Consider the following 20,452-nt stretch of genomic DNA (forward strand, 5'->3'; position numbering starts at 1 on the left):
TGACTCCTCCTCTTCTGATCTGTGGTTCCTCTCAGCCCATTTTTTTGTCATAGTATTTTGTAATAATAGTATTTTGTTTTATATTGTTGTCAATATGTATGTTGTGGATTTTCTTTATTCTACATCATATTTTATAAGGCCTCCCATTTTTCTTTGTGTTCTTCCCATTTGTCATTTTTTATGGTACAATTATATCCTATTATTACATAGTCATACTTTTTAGTATGTAATCCACTTCCAAATTTCTATGTGCTTATTTTGTATTCATTCTGTATTTATTTATGAATAGATTGTATTCCTGTAGTTGAATATGGGGCAGCTAGGTAGAACAGTGGATAAAACACCAAGGTGGTAACCAAGTCTCATCTCCCTGAGTTAAATCTGGTTTCAGACACTTCCTAGCTGTGTGACCCTGGGCAAGTCACTTAACCTTTTTTTCCTCAGTTTCTCATCTGTAAAATGGGGCTGGAGAAGGAAATGGCAAACCATCCTGGTATCTTTGCCAGGAAAACCCCAAATGGGGTCACGAAGAGTCAGACACAATTGTAAAATAACAAGAAAAAAAGCTGAATATAAGCTGTGTGAAGGCAGGGACTATATTACTTTTTATTTCTATTTCTAGCATCTAGTATAGTGACTGACATGAAGCAGATGCTTAACAAATACTTACTGATTGAATTGTTTGATTCTGGGTTACCTCCAGTATTTTACTATCATGAATAAAACTGCTCTGAATATACTTTTACAAATAGCTCTTTTTTTTCTCTTTCTATAGCATCCTCAGAATATAGTATTAATTGTAGTAACACTAGATTAAAGGATATGACATTTTGTGGCTCTTATTGTATATTGCCATAATATTTTCAAAAAAGATGTTACTACTTTATGCTACCAATGTAATGGGCTACTTATTTCTCCACAACCCTTCCAACTTCAAGTTTTATTGCCATTGAGTACCTTTGTAAATTTCTAGTAATTCAAAATTGTACACTTTTTCTGGTAAATTTCTTTTATAATTTGTGTTTCAAGAAATACTTGTTCATATCTTTTCATCACATATCCATTGAGGAAAGAATTTGGTATTACTTTTGAAAAATTCATTTTGGAGTTTTTGCATGGCTTATCACAGACACCTTATTAGTAGGCTGGATTGGCAAATAGTTTCAGATCTGAGAGCATCATTCATAGGAAAATGTTTCAATTTATGACTACATTTAAAGTATTTTTTATTTCATTAAATATTTCCCAACTACATGTAAAAAAAATTAACATTTGTTGTTACAAATTTTTAGTTCCAAATTCTCTCCCTCCTTCTTTCTGCTTGAGAAGGCAAGCAATATGATGTAAGTTATATTTATGAAGTCATGCAAAACACATTTCCACATTTGCCATGTTACAAAAGAAAACACGTAAAAAAAAAACCCAAGAAAAATAAAGAAAAATTTAAAAGTATGCTTCAATCTTCATACTTCATTATTTCTCTCTCTGGTGCTGGGTAGCATTTTTTGTCATGGGTTCTTTGGAATTGTCTTGGATCATTGTCTTGATCAGAGTAGCCAAGTTGTTTTTTTTTTTTTTTTTTACAGTTGATGATCCTTACAGTATTGCTGTGTACAATGTTCTCTTGGTTCTGCTCAAGTATCCTGCTTGTTATTTCTTATAGCACAATAATATTCCATCACAATCATGTACTACAACTTTTTGAGCCAGTTCCCAATTGGTAGACATCCCCTCAATTTCCAGTTCTTTGCGCCCAAAAAAGAGCTGGTATAAATATTTTGTACAAATAGGTCTTTTTCCCTTTTCTTTGATCTCTTTGGGGTACAGACCTAGTAGTGGTATTGCTGGGTTAAAGGATATGTAGTTTTATAGCCCTTTGGGCATAGTTCCAAATTTTTCTCCATAATTGTTGGCCCAGTTCACAATTCCACCAAAAGTGCATTAGTATTCTAATTTTTCCACATCATTATCATTTTCCTTTTATAAGTACATTTTAACATTTTTAATCCAATAAATGACAAGAACTTTAAGGGAGGTATTAATATCTTAGGGCATAGCTTTTAATGCCACTACATTTATATTATTTAATTGTATAAGTGGATAAATTTTTAAAGTTTTCCTTTTAAAAAAAATGGTGTATTTTATTTTTTATATCATATTCATTTCCACATGTACCTTCCTACCCATCAATTCTTCTCTTGTGACAGGTTTTAAAAAGAAAAGGTCAGCCAGCCAACTTGACCTTGTCTAACACAATGCACATAGTATTTACTCACATCTTCAATGAAGGGTTCAAGGTGCATCTTCTCAGTTTTTATCTGGGATAAAACTTCGTTTTATTGTTCTTTCTGTTTACGTTGTTGTAGTTAGTGGGTTATTGTAGTTGGTGTGTTTTCGGTTCTGTTTACTTCACTATCCTTTTGCAAATGTTTTTTCTAAACTCACTTGTTTCTTATAGCACAATAATACCCAATAATATTCATGTGCCACAATTTTAAAGAAATAAATTTTGAAAAGCAAGCTAAAGAATATACTGACAAATAATCTTTCTCTTATAAATGATTTAGAAGAGAAACAGCAAACTACTCTTACTGAATGGTACTCTGCTCAAGAGAATAGCATCAAACCTGAATCTCAAAGGCAAAGAACTGTTCCAAATGTTACTGAAGAATATGATTTATTGGATGATGGTGGTGATGCTGTGTTTAGTCAGCTGGTAAGACTTTTACTGTCTCACCTGTTACTTTGAGGATTTTCATTCTTTTTTTTCTGAACATTGTTCTTTATGAACTTAGAGGATGAATTCATCACTTAAATGGTGCTAGGATTTTTACTTTTTTAAAGTGTCTATATCAGCTTTTAGAAAAAAGGAAAATATTTAAAATTCTACCTCTTTGTGTAGTTGCTGTGATAATATACTCATTTCTATGAGGTATGTTTCATGATTTGAGCACATTCAAAGCCATTCCATTTTGTTATATTTTGATTCCTCATTGTGATGTAGAGTTGACCCTCTATTCACAAAGACTGCCTGAAAAAGATAAACCCAGCAAGTGTTACAAGTTGGAAAGGCTTTAAGTATTACACGTTGCCAACTATTGTCTAAAGACCAGCAAAGCTAAATTCATTCATAATTCATAGACATTATGTAATTGGTGGTCAACCAATCAATTTTTTTGGTTAGAGCACACATTAAACTGTTTCCTAAAACATGGAAGTGTTGTGCTCTCTGTGGTTGGAGGAAGTACACATACCAATGAAATTTCAGATCAGTTCTGTTAAAGTATTTCAAAGTAATTTTTGGTCATGTCATTGCAAGTTTAATAGTGCTTGGTTGGAATTATATCTTCTTTATATGTCTAGAGGTAACATCATGAATGCCCGTTGTTAAGCTCATGCAGAACATGTCATTATCATTGTCATCATCATATTATTTATATTTATATTTTGTATTATTCTATGATATATTGCACTTAAAATGATAATCCTAATTGCTAGAATATATATAGTGCTTTAAAATTTTCCAAGCACTTTATCTATGTTATCTCATTTGATCTTCTCCACAACCTTATGAGGTAGAAGCTATTATTGTCCTCATTTTTATAGATGAGGAAACTTGGACTGAGAGAGGTTAAATTACTTGTCAAGGGTCACATAGCTGTTTGCGTTTGTGACCAAATTCTTACTCAGGTCTTCCTGACTCATAGGTCCAACAATCCATCCACTGTGTCACCTAGGGGGCTAGTCATAACGTGCTTGTCTTTACTTGACTGATAACTAAAGATTTTTTGAAATAATGCTTATAGATTATCACATTCTTAACAACCATCTCTTCTGACATTAGATTAATATGAACATTTCTGCATTTTTAGACTGAAAAAGATGTGAATTGCCTTGAACCATGGCTAATAAAAGAAATGGATGCTTGTCTCTCTGACATATGGCTGCATAAAGATGTTGATGCCTTTGCGCAGGTGTTTCACCTTATTTTAACTGAAAATGTTAGCGGTAGGTTACATCTTTTAATAAATTGCTCAATACATGTAGTTATCTTGTAGAGAAAATTTAGGTTACATAGAAATTTATTCCATAAGTTTTTCATTTATTTTCAAAAAGTTGTTCTTTCCTCAAACATGTCTGCCTACTCTGTAAGGCACTGTGGAGGATATAAAGACATGAGGCATGGTCTCTGCCTTATGATCATAAGGTAATTTGTGTTCGGTACTTACTTTATATCTCTGAAACCACCTGTTCGTACTAATATATTGGAAAACATTTATGTACTAAATTACTAATTTAATAAATGATATTATATAATAAGACACTGAGCTATATTATATATGCATAATATATGGTGTTACCAATATTTCAGTTCATGAAGTATCCCCACGTCATGTTTGTGGAATACGATAATCACTAGCAATCTACAATAACATCAGGATGCATTTTCAGGGGTGTAGAGTGCCCTAGGTAATATTTGTAAAAATTTCATTTATCTTTGTTTTCTTTCATTTCCTGGTTCCTTTCCTCCATACCTATAAGACACTTAATTGCCTTCATGCTGTCGTCTTGGTGTCCTAGCGTAACCCCTGTCTTATATAGTGTGCCATATTTGTCAAAAGTTGCCTCCCTGTATACATATAGGAAAGGGAGGAGGGTGTGTGTGTGTGTGTTTGTGCATGCACGCTTATGCATGTGTGTGTGTAATGAAAATGCTCATTCATATTTCAGCTAAGTTTTATGCATCATGAGAACTAATGAGGATCATCTTCTTGATTATGTTTGTATTTTCTTAAAAGTTTATAAAACCAGATGAATCTTTAATTAGTTGATCATATGGGAAAATTTGTGAGGAGGAAGTTTGTGAGAGCTTTCTGGTGCAATTTAAATAAAATAGCCTACAATTAAGTCTTAAAAGTTTATAAAGTGCTTTTCATACATTATCTCATTTGAACCTCCCAACCTTTATTTGAAGTAGAAAGCACAACAGATAGTGATCTTGAGACTCAGAGATTTACCTAAAGCCACAGCTTGTAAGTGGCAATATTGGAATTTGATTTCAGGTTTTATGACTAATGACACTCTTTTATTATAGCAGGCTGCTCCTTGTTTATACTGGGTCTTTGGTACCTTCCATTCAGGACAGGGCAGCAAGGAAGCTTTCTTTTCCTTATTAGGTCCCATTTCCTAAAAAAAGAAAATTTTCTGGTATTTACAGAAAGGAGAGGAAGGGAAAAGGGAAGATTCTTTAGGTACCTTCATTTTTCCCTTTGAGTGTATATCTCACTCTGTGCATATGATGATACTGATAGTCTTTAGGCTTTTGATGACCTGTAAGATCTAATGTCTGCATATAGCCACTTAAGACCATTTAAATCTATGGGTTTTGTGTCTTTTGTTATACAGATTGAAGGTTTAGGCTATTTTTTTAGGAAAACATTTCTTCTTTTTTTTTTTTTTTTTGAGTTTGAACATACAAGGTATTCCAAAAAGTCATAGTGTATTATAAAGCTTTAGTATCTTAAAATGGCCGTAAGAATTTTGAGGTACTTTGTAAAAAAACAATATACACACATGCACATTCATTCCTTCTCCTCTGACAACTTATATTTTTTTATATTGTTTGGGTGAATGGTTATGGCTGGGAATTTTACAGTAATTTGATAAGTAATTAAAGTGTACTAGGTAAAATAAAAGGAATCTGCTACATAGTGTCAAAATACTTGACCTATGAAGTACTTAATTCTCTTTTCCTATAATGAAGATACTACAAAATCAGATATTGCACTTCTAGAGTTAACTGTTCTGTGATTCAGGGAAAGCATTGCTTGTACTGTTATTTGTTTAAAATTAGTATTATTAACTGTGTGGGCTATCCATTAGGCATAGAACTAACTTTACTACATAAAACCATTTTTAATAAAATTTTTTGTAATGGGATTTTACACATATTAAATGGCAGCTATTACTAGACACATTGAATTAAAATAGCAAGGACTGATATTTAATTATTAAACTTTCTGTGTAATGTTTTAAGGTTTACAAATCATTTTATATACATTATCAAATTTTTCCTCATAACAACTTCACAAAGTGACTACTATGGGGCAGAAGGAACAACCTTCTGAGAAGTTAAATAACTTGACATTGTCACATATCTAATGTACATCAAATTTAGGAATTCTGGCCTAAATATCCAGGGGTCAAGTCAAGTACCACAATGGCTGAACCTTAAACGATCTTTTAAAAATAAATATTATTCTAGTTGACTTTTGAATTCTATTTTATTTCTATTTTTACTTTTCTGTAAATCCACCTCCTCCCTGTGATGGTTTTTTTTTTTTTTGGTTGGAGTACCTTCTTTCCAGAGGCATTTTTATTCTCCTTCCTCCTTTTTCCATAGACCTCTTTATTCTCCTTCTTGTTCTGCTCACCAAAAGATTGAAGATGGGCTTAATTGAGACAAGTCACTTGAAAGAGAAGAGAAGCTGAAGTTGAGTTATCTTGTATAATAGGGTGGGAACATGCAGCTTCATGGGAATTTGGGAATCACTAGGATCAACAATATTGTTTTATTACGCATATATATGTATATGTATATATTTTAATGTATATGATATGCTGTGTGAATAATATGATAATATATGTATTATGTAACTATTATACATATGTGTCTTGTGTGTTTATATGTACACATGGCTTACATATAAACAAATATATTTATATGTATAATATAATATTGCACGTTATATATGTATATATAGGTACGTGTATTCATATACTTATACATAACACATATACCATTACATACACATACATACAAATATATATATGTGTGTGTATGTGTATTGTCATTCAGCATGTATTTGGAAATAATCAAGTGAATATTAAAGGCCCTAACAAATAATTCAGTCATAGGTATAATAATATGCATCAACTTTTATTAGTCTGTTTTGTCTTCTATAATAAATTCTTTTCAGAAATTACCCATTTAATTTTTGTTATTTAATAAGAGCAAATTATTTTGAGAAGCAATGATTTTTAGCCCTGAGAAATGCATTGTAGAAAATGTTTAACTTATCAGTCTTCTTCATAGAGAGATTTTTATAGGAAATAACATTTTTACGGATGATGCAATTCTATTTAAATGCCATGGGGAAATTATCTCGTAGTTTATCATCCTCTGTGAATAATACTTTGAATTAATAGATTTCTAACTCTAACATCACTCACTTACTGATAAAAATAAGTTTGCGTTTTCCTGATCTTTGTGTCCAGAGTCCTCTTTATAATTTATGTGTTATTTTGTGATCAAGAAAGAGTCTAGGCTGAGGGAAATAATTCATGTGATTTAGGAAACAATAACTTTTCAGTGATAATTCCTTTTTAACAATATTACAGATTTCAGATATTACTGTTCTTTGTTTAAAAATTTAACTGTTACCTCCACTTAATCATTCTTTCATGTAGCACAGTCTTTTCTCTAATCTTATCTGTGTCGAAGGTGAGATAAGAGCAAAGATCTTCATGTTGACCTTCTTGAGATTGGGTTTTTATAAAGAAGAAAATACTGTTATTACACTCTCATTATATAATTCTCTTCCAAATTTGTTCTCATTTTAACAGTATGGCTAGTTTTTTTTTAATGTTTTTACATTTTTAGTAGCGATTAAGCATCTAATATCTGGAATTGAAGATATTTAAATATAACAGTTGAATAAAAACTTAAATTTGCAATATGTGATTTGTTTGATGTGATAGTTTGAAAAATGTTCATATAAATATTGTTTCTGTTACTTTCTTTTTTGTTAGTGGATTACAGACACAGTGAAACCAGTGCAACAGCACTAATGGTTGCTGCAGGAAGAGGTTTTTTGAGTCAAGTAGAACAGTTAATTAGCATGGGAGCCAATGTCCATAGCAAAGCATCAAATGGATGGTAATTTTTTTAAACCTCAGTTATGTCTATTTTTATTATATTTATGTCTATTGATTTATTTGTACCTTTATACTAAAAGCTCCTTTCACCTGCATTTTGATAGATGAATAATAAGCTATTGCATGTTTTGAATGTTAATTTAAAGGAAAGTTCGACTTAGATTGAGTCTTTGAAATTTTGGCAGGATGGCTTTAGATTGGGCTAAACACTTTGGACAGACTGAGATTGTAGACCTTCTGGAGTCTTACAGGTAAGGTGATGTTTTTTGCTTTAAAGATATTTCATACACATACACACATATATGTCAGAGATCTTTGTTTTAAGATTATATACTGTAATAAGATTGAGGAAAATATCTGTAAGATAGAGTATAATATTCTGTTATATTAAAGATGTTTTATTTGTGATTTTTATAGGAATATAGTGACTCTAGATAACTAAGAATCAATGGGATTTGGCATATTTTTATTAATAGACTAAAAAATCAGAAGGGCAGTACCTTAAGTTTTTAATTGTAATGAAATGAATAGGTTTCAGTAATTTTTAAAACAACATTATTACCATTTTAAAGATTTTTAAAAAATAAATTCTACTGTCTTCACTTATTTTAACCAAGCACAAGAATTTTTTTAAATATTTTTTCCAAACAATTTTTAACATTCATTTTTTAAAAAAACAGATTTTGAGTTCCAAATTCTCTTGCTCCCTCCCTTCCCTTACCCCACCATGGAGCAGTAAGCAATTTGATATATATATTTGATAGATATACGTGTACAATCATTTGAAACATATTTCCATATTAATTGTGTTGTGAAAGGAAACATAGACCAAAAGAAAACCACTGAAAAAAATAAAGAGAAAAATAGTATGCTTTGATCTGCATTCAGACACCATTAGTTTTCTCTGGAGATGGATAACAATTTTCATCATGAGTCTTTGGGAATTGTCTTGGATCATTGTTTTGCTGAGAATACTTAAGTCATTCACAGGCGATCATCATATAATATTGCTGTTATTATGTATAGTGTTCTCCTTGTTCTACTCACTTCACTTTGCTTCAGCTCATGTAAGTCTTTGCAGGTTTTTCTGAAAGCATCCTGCTCATTATTTCTTAGCACAGTAATATTCCATCACAATTATGTATCATTTGTTCAGTTATTCCTCAGCTGATGGACATTCTCTCAATTTCCAGTTCTTTACCACCACAAAAAGAGCTGCTCTAAATACTTTTGTGCATATAGATCCTTTTCCCTTTTTTTGATCTCTTTGGCATGCAGACCTAGTAGTAGTATTGCTGGGCCAAAGGGTATGCACAGTTTTATTGCCCTTTGGTCATAGTTCCAAATAGTTCTTCACAATGGTTAGATTAGTTCACAATTCTGTCAACAGTGCATGAATATCCCAATTTTCCCACATCCCCTCCAACATTTATCATTTTCTTTTTCTGTCATCTTAGCCAATCTGATAGGTGTGAGGTGATATCTCAGAATATATGCCATCTTGGAGTGGGGGGAGGTTAGAAATGGGGAGAAAATTTGTAATTTAAACTCCTGTGAAAATTAATGCTGAAAACTAAAAAAAAAAAATTAATAAATAAATAATGATTTTAAAAAAATAAATAAATTCTTCCCCTATCCATAGATCTGAGGTAAATTATTCCATGCTCCCCTATTTTGTCCTTTATGTCTAAAAATCACATACCCAGTCTGACCTTATCTTGATATACGATGTAAGATGCTGGTCTTTACCTAGTTACAGCCAAACTTTTCTGGTTTTCCTAACATTTTTTGCCAAATAGTGAGTTCTTGTCCCAAAATCTTGGGTCTTTGGTTTTATCTAACACTAGATTATGATGGTCATTTACTACTGTGTGTTGTATGCCTAATCTGTGCCACTGATCCACCACTCTATTTCTTAGCCAGTACCAGATTGTTTTGATGATTACCACTTTAAATAGTTTGAGGTCTGGTATGGCTAGGCCACCTTTCTTCACATTTTTTTCATTGATTCCCTTGATATTCTTGATCTTTTGTTCTTCCAGATGAATTTTGCCATTGTTGTTTCTAGCTCTATAAAATAATTTTTTGGTAGTTAGATTTGTATGGCACTGAATAAGTAGATTAATTTAGGTAGAATTATCATTTTTTATCATATTGGCTTGGTCTACTGATGTACACTTGATATTTTTCCAGGTGTTAGGATGTGACTTTATTTTTGTGAAAACTTTTGTACTTGTGGTCATATTGTTCCTGGGTTTGACTTGGCAGGTAGACTCCTAAGTGTTTTATGTTGTCCACAGTTATTTTAAATGAAATTTCTCTTTCTGCTTCTTGCAGCTGGGCTTTGTTGGTAATAAGTAGAAATGCTGATGACTTATGAGTTTATTTTATATCCTTCAGCTTTGCTGAAGTTTATTTCAAGTAGTTTTTTAGTTGATTCTCTGGGATTCTCCAAGTATACCAGTCATATCATATGCAAATAGTGATCATTTTCTTTTCTCATTGCCTATTCTAATTCTTTAAATTTCTTTTTTCTTCTCTTATTGCTATAGTTAGCATTTTTGTACTATATTATATAATAGTGTTAATAATGAGTAACCTTGCTTCACCTATGAGGTTATTAGGAAGGCTTCTAGCTTATCTCCATAACAGATAATGGTCGCTGATGTAGATACTACTTATCATTTTAAGGAAAGCTCCATTTATATTTATGCTTACTGGTGTTTTTAATAGTAATGGGTGTTGTATTTTATCAAAAGCTTTTTCTATATCTATTGAAATAATTATTTGATTTCTTTTGGTTTTGTTATTGATATGGTCAGTTATACTGATAGATTTCCTAATGTTGAACCAGCCCTGCATTCCTGATATAAATCCTAGTGTATGATCCATACAGTAGGTATAAAACCAATAGTGTATGATACTTGTGATACATTGCTGTTATCTCCTTACTAATATTTTTAAAATTTTTTCACATCAGTCATTAGAGAAATTGGTCTTTAGTTTTCTTTCTCTGTTGTAGCTCTTCCTGGTTTGGGTATCAGCACCAAATTTGTGTCATAAAAGGATTTGGTAGAACTCCTTTTTGCCTATTTTTCCAAATAGTAAATGTAGTTTTGGAATTAATTGTTCTTTAAATAGTTGGTAGAATTCACTTGTGAATTCATCTGGCCCTGGGGATTTTTTTTTAGGGCCACATACCGAGGCCCATACTTGCTGGGTTGAGGGCCTCACTGCTGCTAATGCAAGGTAGCAGGACCGTGCCGCTTCCTTGCTGGGGCGTGGCCTACTGCTGGCTTGCTTTTGCTGCCTGCACTGCATTGCACTCCACTCTTGCCTCATTGAGACAGAACTTTTCTCTTGATATTCCCAGTTGTTTAAAGATGGAAAATTGTTTCATCTGCTCCTTTCTGCCACTCCAGAATTCATTTTGAGGTGTTATTTTAAATTTGTTTGGAGGGGAATTTGGGAAAGCTCTGGCAAGTTCCTGCCTTACTTTGCCATCTTGGCTTCACTTTCTAAGTCTGCAAGAATCTTATCAAAGAAAATTGTAGGGGAAATTGTTTCTATTTAGCATAGGATATCCATTTAAAAATGATCTTACTTACGGAATGGAATGCTTTTGAATTAGATTTTTTTTTTCTTTTAACATAGTGAATTTACTGGATAAAGTAAAACTTGAAAACTACAGTAGGTAGTGTTAATATGGTTTTAAAATGGGCAATAAGGTGTCCTAATTTACTGCAAATTATTAGCAGAGCCATTAACTAAACCTGGAAAGGTCCTATTGTCCTAGATCTAGATAGAGACACCTGAAGCACCATTATAGGAAATTCACATCAACCTGCTATAAAATCTGGAACACCTAGCAGTTTAAAATATTTCTGTGGGCTTATTCTAGTGTACTTGTACCTGTGCCAGGTTTATCCCATCAATCCCAGCGTAGTCTGGAGGAAAAGGAGGTGAGGTGAATCAATATAATTAGGTTTTGGGTTAGTCACCTTCATGTATTTTTCAGTGGTGTTCCTTTTCAGATTCTCTAGGCATTCAAATGAAGGGGGTATAAAAGTACTCTTTGAATTGCCATATGGCAACTGGACAACTCATTTTATTTCTACAGGTCTTGACCATTACTTAAAGAAATTAATGAACCTTGAAAAGTAAATAAAATAAAAAGTAAATTAAAAACAAACTTACTGAGAAATGTTTGATAAGATTTTTTAAAAAAAATAATTATTTTTATTGATTTATTGCTTTTGTTTTTATGTCACATTTCTCAAATGTATTGTTCTTCTACTTCTCTTGCCTAACAAGCCTTGTTCTGTATAAAGATATTAAAGAAGAGGGGGGAAAAACAGATCAATTAGCGTACTAATTTTGTCTGAACACAGTATATGGAATTTTCTGTGCTTATAACCCTACTTTTTCGTTGAAAGATGGGAAATGCATTTGTCTACTCTTTTCCAGGTCCATACTTGATCATTTTAATTGCTCGTTGTTCAGCTTTGTTCTTTGTGTTTATGTTGTAGTCAGTTGTATATTGTTTTCCTGATTTTACTTACTTCACTGTCTTTATATAGGGCTTTCCATATTTCTCTGAATTTTTTATGTTTATTTTTTCTTACAGTGCATTAGTCATTCTCCAACCAATATGCTCTTGTCTTCAGTTCTTTGCTACACCCTCCCCCCCCAAAAAAAAATCCTACTGTGACTATTTTGGTCTGTGTAGTATATTTCTTTCTGTTATTGCCATCTTGTAATTTATGCCCTTGTGGTAGTATATGTGGGTAAAAAGTAATAGAGAACCCTATATCCCCAAAGAGATCAAAAAAAAGGAAGAGGACAAAGATATTTATATCAGCTCTTTTTGTAGTGGCAAAGAATTGAAAATTGAAGGTATGTCCATCAATTGTGGAATTGCTGAACAAGTTGTGTACGTGAATGTGATGGAATATAAGAAATACAAGTAGGATTCTTTCAGGAAAAACCTAGGAAGATTTACATAAGCTGATACAAAATGGAATGAGCAGAACCAGGGGAACATTGTATACAGTAACTACAATATTATAAGGATGATCATCTGTGAAAGCTGTTCTCAGCTATTCTTAGCTCTTCTCAGCAATACAGTGATCCAAGACAGTTCTGAAGGACTTCTGATGAAAAATGCTATCCACCTTCAGAGAAAGAACTGATGGAGTCTGAATGCCATTTTTTGCTGTCTTTATGATTCATTTAAATTTTTTGGTCTGCATTTTCTTTCACAGTATGACTAATATGGAAATGTTTTTCATGTCTACATATTTATAATTGATATATTGCTTGCCATCTCCAGGAGGGGGAGGTGTGGGAGAGAGGGACAAAATGTGGAACTCAAAAATTTACAAAATAAATGATGGTTTTTTTCAGCCTGTTAAGACCACTGCCAACACTGTCAATTAAATGAAAACATTTCTAATCTGATGATTTTTTTTGTTCTGCACCTATGATTTCAACAGTGTGTAAACTGTGTTATAATTCACATTTTTATAGCACTTCAGGGTTTACAAAGCACTTTTCTCACAACAGCCCTTTGGAGCTAGAGGTGTGATATTATCATTCTCATTTTGCAGATAAGGAAATTAAGGCTCAGAGAAATTAATGATTTACTTAGGGTAATATAGTCAGTTAAGGATGAGAAGCAAAATTTGAACTCAGGTCTTCTGGCTTACTTCCAGTGTTCTTTCCACTATACCTCATAGCCATCTCCATAAATCATTTTACCACAACCCCAGAAGAAAAGCAGAAAAATGGCACAGAACTGGCATTTATTTGCCACTAGGGAAACTTTAATTTAGGTCACCTTAATTTGGGGGATATTAAGGTTATAGTCCAGTTTTAAAAATAAAAACTGTTTAGCTACTAAATGGTCTTAGTTGTCTTTTAGTGTTACTATTTTTTTTTACAAAGTCATGTCACAATTTAATTATTTAAATTTCTTTTATTCTTGGTTTTGTAAATTTTTAAAAATAAGTATGTAATTTTGTTTTTTTTAACAAGACAGAAGATCCTATCATTACATATTGCATTAACAAAAATTGTTATTCAATCATATCTGCCTCTTTGTGACCCCATTTGGGGTTTTCTTGGTTCACTGATCTGGTCAGATTCTATGATCAGCTTCCTTGCCACTTTAAAGAGAAACCAATAGCACAGCCTATTTAAAACAGACACTGATTCTACCGTATCTTAAAGTGGTAATAATAGTTGGTGTAGCTTTCTGGTGGTCCAGAATATATAACGCCCAGCTTTTAGCATGTGTAGGTTTGCATAGTGCCTTATATACATTATGTGTCTGAGCCTAACCTGTATTTGTTACTATGGATGTTGTCCTCATTTTAGTGATAAGGAAACTCAAGTTCAGAGAGGTTAAGTGACTTGCCCATGGTCTTATAGCTATTAAGAGTTGGAGACAGAATTTGAAGTCAGGATTTCCTGGCTCCTAGCTGTAACTTTATCTTCTATGCCATGTTTCTTCAAGGGGACTTCAAGCACTTTTGAAACCCCAAATAGCAGTTATCATCAGGTTATGTGAATACATTATAGTAGCAGGAGAATTTAATTTGTAATATGATTTTGAGAAAGTACTAGCTTTTGAAATTTGCTTTTTGTGAGAAAATAGCTTTTCTTTATTCTATTTGCTTTTTAAGTGCTTCTTTGGAGTTTGGAAATCTAGATGAAAGTTCCTTAGTCCAAGCAAATGGAAGTGATCTCAATGCAGAAGACAGAGAATTACTGAAAGCCTATCATCACAGCTTTGATGATGAAAAAGTGGACTTGGATTTGATCATGCACCTTCTCTATAACATCTGCCATAGCTGTGATGCTGGTAAATATGTACTATATGTTAAACTTAAGGAACCAAAATAATTCATTTTAAGGTGATTCTTGTTTTTCCAAATTGTTTTTGTGGAGCTATTATAATAATGCATGAATAGTCCCCAAAATGATTTTAGTATTGCAAATTGGCTATACTTAGGTTGTTTCATATGGTAGACCTTCAGTAAATATTTCTTGTTTGACTGAAGTTGTATTAAGTTTTGTTGGACTTTTTTTCTTTATTCTTCCCATAGGAGCAATCTTAATTTTCCTGCCTGGATATGATGAAATTGTTGGACTGAGGGATCGCATTCTGTTTGATGACAAGCGTTTTGCAGATAATACACATAGGTAGAATCATAGAATTTTAGAACTGGAATGGCCCTTAGAGATTATCTAGTTCAAGCCATGTATTTTTATAGATGAGAGAAAATTGAAACCCAGAGAGGTGAAGTGGTTTATATATAAGTAAAGCTGAAGTTTTCTTATTTAGTTCATTGCTAATCTTCTTTAATGTACTATTATACTATCTCTTTTTGTTGCCCACAGGTATCAAGTCTTTATGCTTCATTCAAATATGCAAACGTCTGATCAAAAAAAGGTACTAAAAAATCCACCCTCAGGTATTCGGAAAATAGTAAGTATCATGTAAATTTTCATTTTCATTCCTATTTATTTTTTTTCTCTTTTCTAGCATTACTTTAAAAATAATGTTCTTATTGCAGATCCTTTCTACCAATATTGCAGAAACCAGCATTACAGTTAATGATGTTGTCTTTGTTATTGATTCTGGCAAGGTGAAAGAGGTATGTTTTGTTGTTGTTATTAGCTCCCATGTATTTAGTTATCATTCATGCATATGACAGTCAGATCTATATCACCAATTCCTTATTGGACATTTTGTATTGCATGTTTGTCCAAAACACCTCACTAGATTTCCCCTCAAACTTGAGTATTTTAAACTTCCTATTACTGTTAAGAGAGGATACAACATCTTTCCATTTACTCAGGTTCATAACTTTGGTGTCATCCTTGATTCTTCCCTGTGACTCACCCCACATCCAGTCAGTTTCAAATTTTGTTATTTCTGTCTTCAGAACATCTCTCATACCTTCCCATCTTTACTCCCACAACCCCTATCCTAGTTATGCCCTCATTATCTTTTGCCTGTACTATGTTGTAGTAACCTATTAGTTAGTGTTAGGTTAGCTAGGTGGCACAGTGGATAGAGTGCTGGCCCTAGAATCAGGAATGCTCTTCTTCCTAAGCTCATATCTGGCCTTAGATACTTATAGGTGTGTGACTGTGGGCAAGTCACTTAACTCTGTTTACCTCAACTGAAACAACTAAACCTCAGCAAATTAGTCTTATATGAGTCTCCCCATTTAGCATTCTATCTTCTACAAAAGCAACAAAAGTTATTTTCCTGAAGCTCACATTTGAGCATAATACCTCCCTATTCAGTAAAGTCCTGTGGTTCTCTCTTACCCCTAGATGTAAACTCCTCCGTTTGCCTTTAACAGATGCCCAAAAGTTCTTCACAACCCATTTCCAATTGACCTTTCGGGCTTTTTCTACGTTACTTCACTGCAGACACTCTGTGGTCTGGCATACTTGCTGATCCTCACACATGGTGCTCCATCTTGTGCCCTTGCGCTGGATTGTTTCCTATTCCCTCCTCATCTCTGCCACTTGCAATCCCTGGTTTCCTTCAAAAGACTCAATTGAAATGCCACCTTTTGTTCCTTTCTTAGTCCCTTCAATTGCTAGTGCCTTCCCCTCTAAGTTTTCTAAATACCCATTTCATATGTATCTTGTATATATCTATATATGCTTTCTCCACTGTTAGAATATTCACTCCTGAAGAATAGGGACTATTTTGCTTTGGTCTTTAGATCCCTAGCACTTAACAAAATGTTTGGTACAAAGTTTTTGTTGCTGTTCAACTCATCGTGACCCCATTTGGGGTTTTCTTGGCAAAGATACTAGAGGGGTTTGCCATTTCCTTCTTCAGCTCATTTTACAGATGAGGAAACTGAGGCAAACAGAGTGAAGTGACTTGTCCAGAGTCACACAGCTGGTAAGTGTCTGAGGCCACATTTGAATTCAGGTGAATCTTCCTGACTTCAGACCCAGTTCTCTATCTACTGTGACACCTAGCTGCCCTTGGTACAAAATGGATGCTTAATAAATGCTTGTTGATTGATTGATGATGGATCACTTCACCACTTAGATCATGAAGAAAGTAGTAGATCAGACCTGAGTCCAATGGATATTCTTACAACCAGAATGCACTATAATAGAAATTTTCTTGGTCTCACCTGTTGACCCCTGTAATAGCAATTTTCTCATCTCAGAGCAGAATTTCCCATCATAAATACAATACAATAAATACAATGAATTCTTATCTCTTTTAATTTACGTTAATTGCCAATATGGGCCAGGGGGGCAGAGACTGGTGTCTAATTGTTTAGTATTGTATAAGGAGAAAAGTAAAGGTATTATTTAGTTGTGGGAACTTTTCATTTGGATGATAGCAAATGGTAACAAAGGGTAATGAAGTTTCCTAGGTGGGTTCCTAGAAGTAACACATAGCCTTGTTTTTCTTAAAAGAACAAAAAAAAAACCAAATGAAACCTTATCTTCTCAGTTCCCTCTTTCTGTATAGTGGCAATTTTCACATTTTATGGAAAACAGTAGAAAAAAAATCTGACAGAATGAATGAAACACCAAAGGAATGTTTCTCAACTAAGCAGTAGTAATAACAATTGATTGATTATTGTAGAAAAAATGTTTTCCATGTCATTGAAAAAAATCTGTATTGAATCTGTACACTAGAGGGCGTAATTAAGCTTCATTAAGATTATTTTCTTTCAATTATTGGATACTTTGAGGAATTAATCTTTAGAAATCTTAGAACAGTTCTAATGTGAAAGAATTTGGGCACTTTGTGGAAATTTACCGTAACAGGATTAAATTATTTAAACAATGTAAACTCTGTTGTCTTATTAATGATTTTGTCTGGTAAAAGAAAATTAAGCTATTATAGATAAAATATTATTGATAAGTAATTAGATATCTTATGAGAGAATTAAGTTGTTTTAATATAGTTTTAAGTAAAGGATCCTAGATTGGACTCATAGGTTAGAACCTTCGGTACCTTAGAGGTTAATTTGTCAAATTTCCTCCTTTTGCAGGGGAGGAAAAAATGTCAGAGATGATATGACTTGCCCAAGGTGGGGTAGTAAGGGATATGTCTGGAATTTGAACCCAGGTCCAGTGACTCCAAATTTAGCACTTATTCCACTGTCCCATGTTGCCCTTTCTTTTGCTGTGCCAGTTAAGAAAGTGTTTAAAAATTAGTTGGGAAAATTTTAGATGCCCTGGTTTTAAAGACTACTATATTAATATTATGTATGAATAATATAAGTACAATTATGTATTACAGTGGATAGAGCACTGGGGGCTTGGAATTGGGAAGACTTATCTTTATGAGTTCAGATCCAGCTTCAGACACTTACTAGCAGGGTGACACTGGGCAAGTCACTTCACCTTGTTTTCCTGAGTTCCTCATCTGTAAAATGAGCTGGAGAAACAAATGGCAAAGCACTGCAGTATCTTTGCCAAGAAAACCCCAAAAGTCACAAAGGGTTGGACATGACTGAAATGACTCAACAAAAATTGGTGATATATTTCTGTGCACGAAGTGGACAAATAAGAAATGTTTCATTCTGTTGTATATGGTAGGCAAGCAATGCCTTTTTTAAAAATTCTATTTAAACTATTTTATGTAAATTTTTTCAAGGCCCAGAACCTTTTTAAGGTCCAAGTTACAGTGAAAGGCAGTGGAGGATATCCACTTTTGCTCTCTGGTGAAGTGTTCTAGGATTCAAATTCTGATTTTCTTTCTTTAATTAGAGGCAGATAGGTGGCTCAGTGGATAGACTGCTGGGCTTTTAATTAGGAAGACCTAAAGTTTAAATCCATCCTGGAGAACTCTTAACCTCTTTTCGCTTCAGTTTCGTCAACGATAAAATTACCTTGCAAGGGTGTCGTCAGTATCAAATGAGATATTATTTGTAAAAAGCATAGCACATTTCCTGGCGTGTGGTAGGCACAAAAAAAAATGCTTCTTCTAATTCTAATGCTTTTTCCACTGGGTCATATTATAGTTTAGAATCCGTGCTTTGGAAATAACTTACACCTGTGCAGTTAATTTTAATTTGGGGAACTTTGAAGGTTTATGATCACTGTGGCTAGTATTTACTGTGTTTTAATTTTATGATCTTGTTTGTTTTTATATCTTGTGTTTATCTGTTGCAAAGGCTAGAAGAGAAGGGAGTTTGAATTCTTCATTCTGGGGAAGGGATCTGGTCAACAAGAATTGTTTTCATTCTTCCTAACATGCCACAGCCTCCAAGAAAAGTATTTCAAATAAACATGAACCATATCCTTATTCCATTTTCTCTGTACTCTCAGGGAAAATGTAATCCACCTAAAAAGTAAATTTAGAAAGGGGAATTGTTAAACTAGAGCATTATGCAACAATTATGAGAAATGATAAAATTTTTTCACCAAAATAGAACAGAAAGCAATTCAGCATTGTAACTATGGTTTTTCCTGAGTTGAATTGTTCACAGTGTTGCTCATTGGAAAAGAATTTTGGATTATTTATTATATTACTCCCTTCCATTACTGTTTCTGAGAGATAGTAAGGATTTTGTATTAAAGTATAGTGATAAAACTCTTTACTATTCATTGTTAAAGGATTTTCATGCTCTTATATTTGAATGTGAACTAAATATTGCAGAAATCCTTTGATGCCTTGAATTACGTTACGATGCTAAAAATGGTGTGGATTTCAAAAGCCAGTGCTATCCAAAGAAAAGGCAGGTAATGTGTATTTAATGTGGATTTTATTAAATTTAGGATGTTAATTTTGCATGCTAATGTTAAAAATTGATGTTGAAGCTTGGATATGAGAAGCAATAAAGTGTAATTGGAGAAACAATAATTAAATCCAATTTTGTCATTCACTCTCTTTGTGACATTTTGTATTACTTAGGGTCTCTGGGCCTCAATTTTCTTTTTTTTTTTCCGGGGGAGAAGGCAGGGCAATTGGGGTTAAGTGACTTGTCCAAGGTCACACAGCTAGTAAATGTGTCAAGTGTCTGAGACCAGATTTGAACTTAGGTACTCCTGACTCCAGGGCCAGTGCTCTACTCACTGTGCCACCTAGCTGCCCCTCAATTTTCTTACCTATAAAATTAGAGTACTGGATTAGGTTAAGGTTTTTAACTTTTTTTGTATTGTGGATTCCTTTTTCATTCTGGGGAAGCATATGGACTCATTCTCAGGATAACGTTTTTAAATGCATAAAATAATATACATGAGATTACTAAGAAAACCAATTAATTTGAAATAATACAGTTGTCAAAACATTAAAAAGAAAACAAATTCATGGAAGAATCCGTGGACTATATGAACTCTTAACATCCTTCTAACTCTAAATCCTCTGATATTGAGATGCTTTAATTTGTTAATGCAGAAGTAATGGCAAGAATAAAATCACTTTACTGGATCAATAATTCCTTTATTCATTGATGCACATTGAAATATCTCTATGCCTTCTCATGCCATGTGATTCTTATTGATGTAA

The 20,452-nt window shown here is 33.1% G+C and overlaps 1 protein-coding gene across 1 annotated transcript in view; it reads left to right on the plus strand.

Moving 5' to 3' along the window:
* Positions 1 to 20,452, plus strand: part of YTHDC2 (YTH domain containing 2) — an 89,061-nt gene that overhangs the window by 24,931 nt on the left and 43,678 nt on the right. Inside the window, exons 9-17 of the mRNA XM_036734275.1 lie at positions 2,568 to 2,716; positions 3,873 to 4,008; positions 7,813 to 7,939; positions 8,124 to 8,189; positions 14,625 to 14,803; positions 15,048 to 15,144; positions 15,343 to 15,430; positions 15,519 to 15,599; positions 19,604 to 19,686. Coding sequence (XP_036590170.1) covers positions 2,568 to 2,716; positions 3,873 to 4,008; positions 7,813 to 7,939; positions 8,124 to 8,189; positions 14,625 to 14,803; positions 15,048 to 15,144; positions 15,343 to 15,430; positions 15,519 to 15,599; positions 19,604 to 19,686 — 1,006 coding nt within the window. The remainder of the gene's footprint in view (positions 1 to 2,567; positions 2,717 to 3,872; positions 4,009 to 7,812; positions 7,940 to 8,123; positions 8,190 to 14,624; positions 14,804 to 15,047; positions 15,145 to 15,342; positions 15,431 to 15,518; positions 15,600 to 19,603; positions 19,687 to 20,452) is intronic.

Source organism: Trichosurus vulpecula, chromosome 1 (genome assembly GCF_011100635.1).
Source record: "Trichosurus vulpecula isolate mTriVul1 chromosome 1, mTriVul1.pri, whole genome shotgun sequence".
Classification (NCBI taxonomy): domain Eukaryota; kingdom Metazoa; phylum Chordata; class Mammalia; order Diprotodontia; family Phalangeridae; genus Trichosurus; species Trichosurus vulpecula.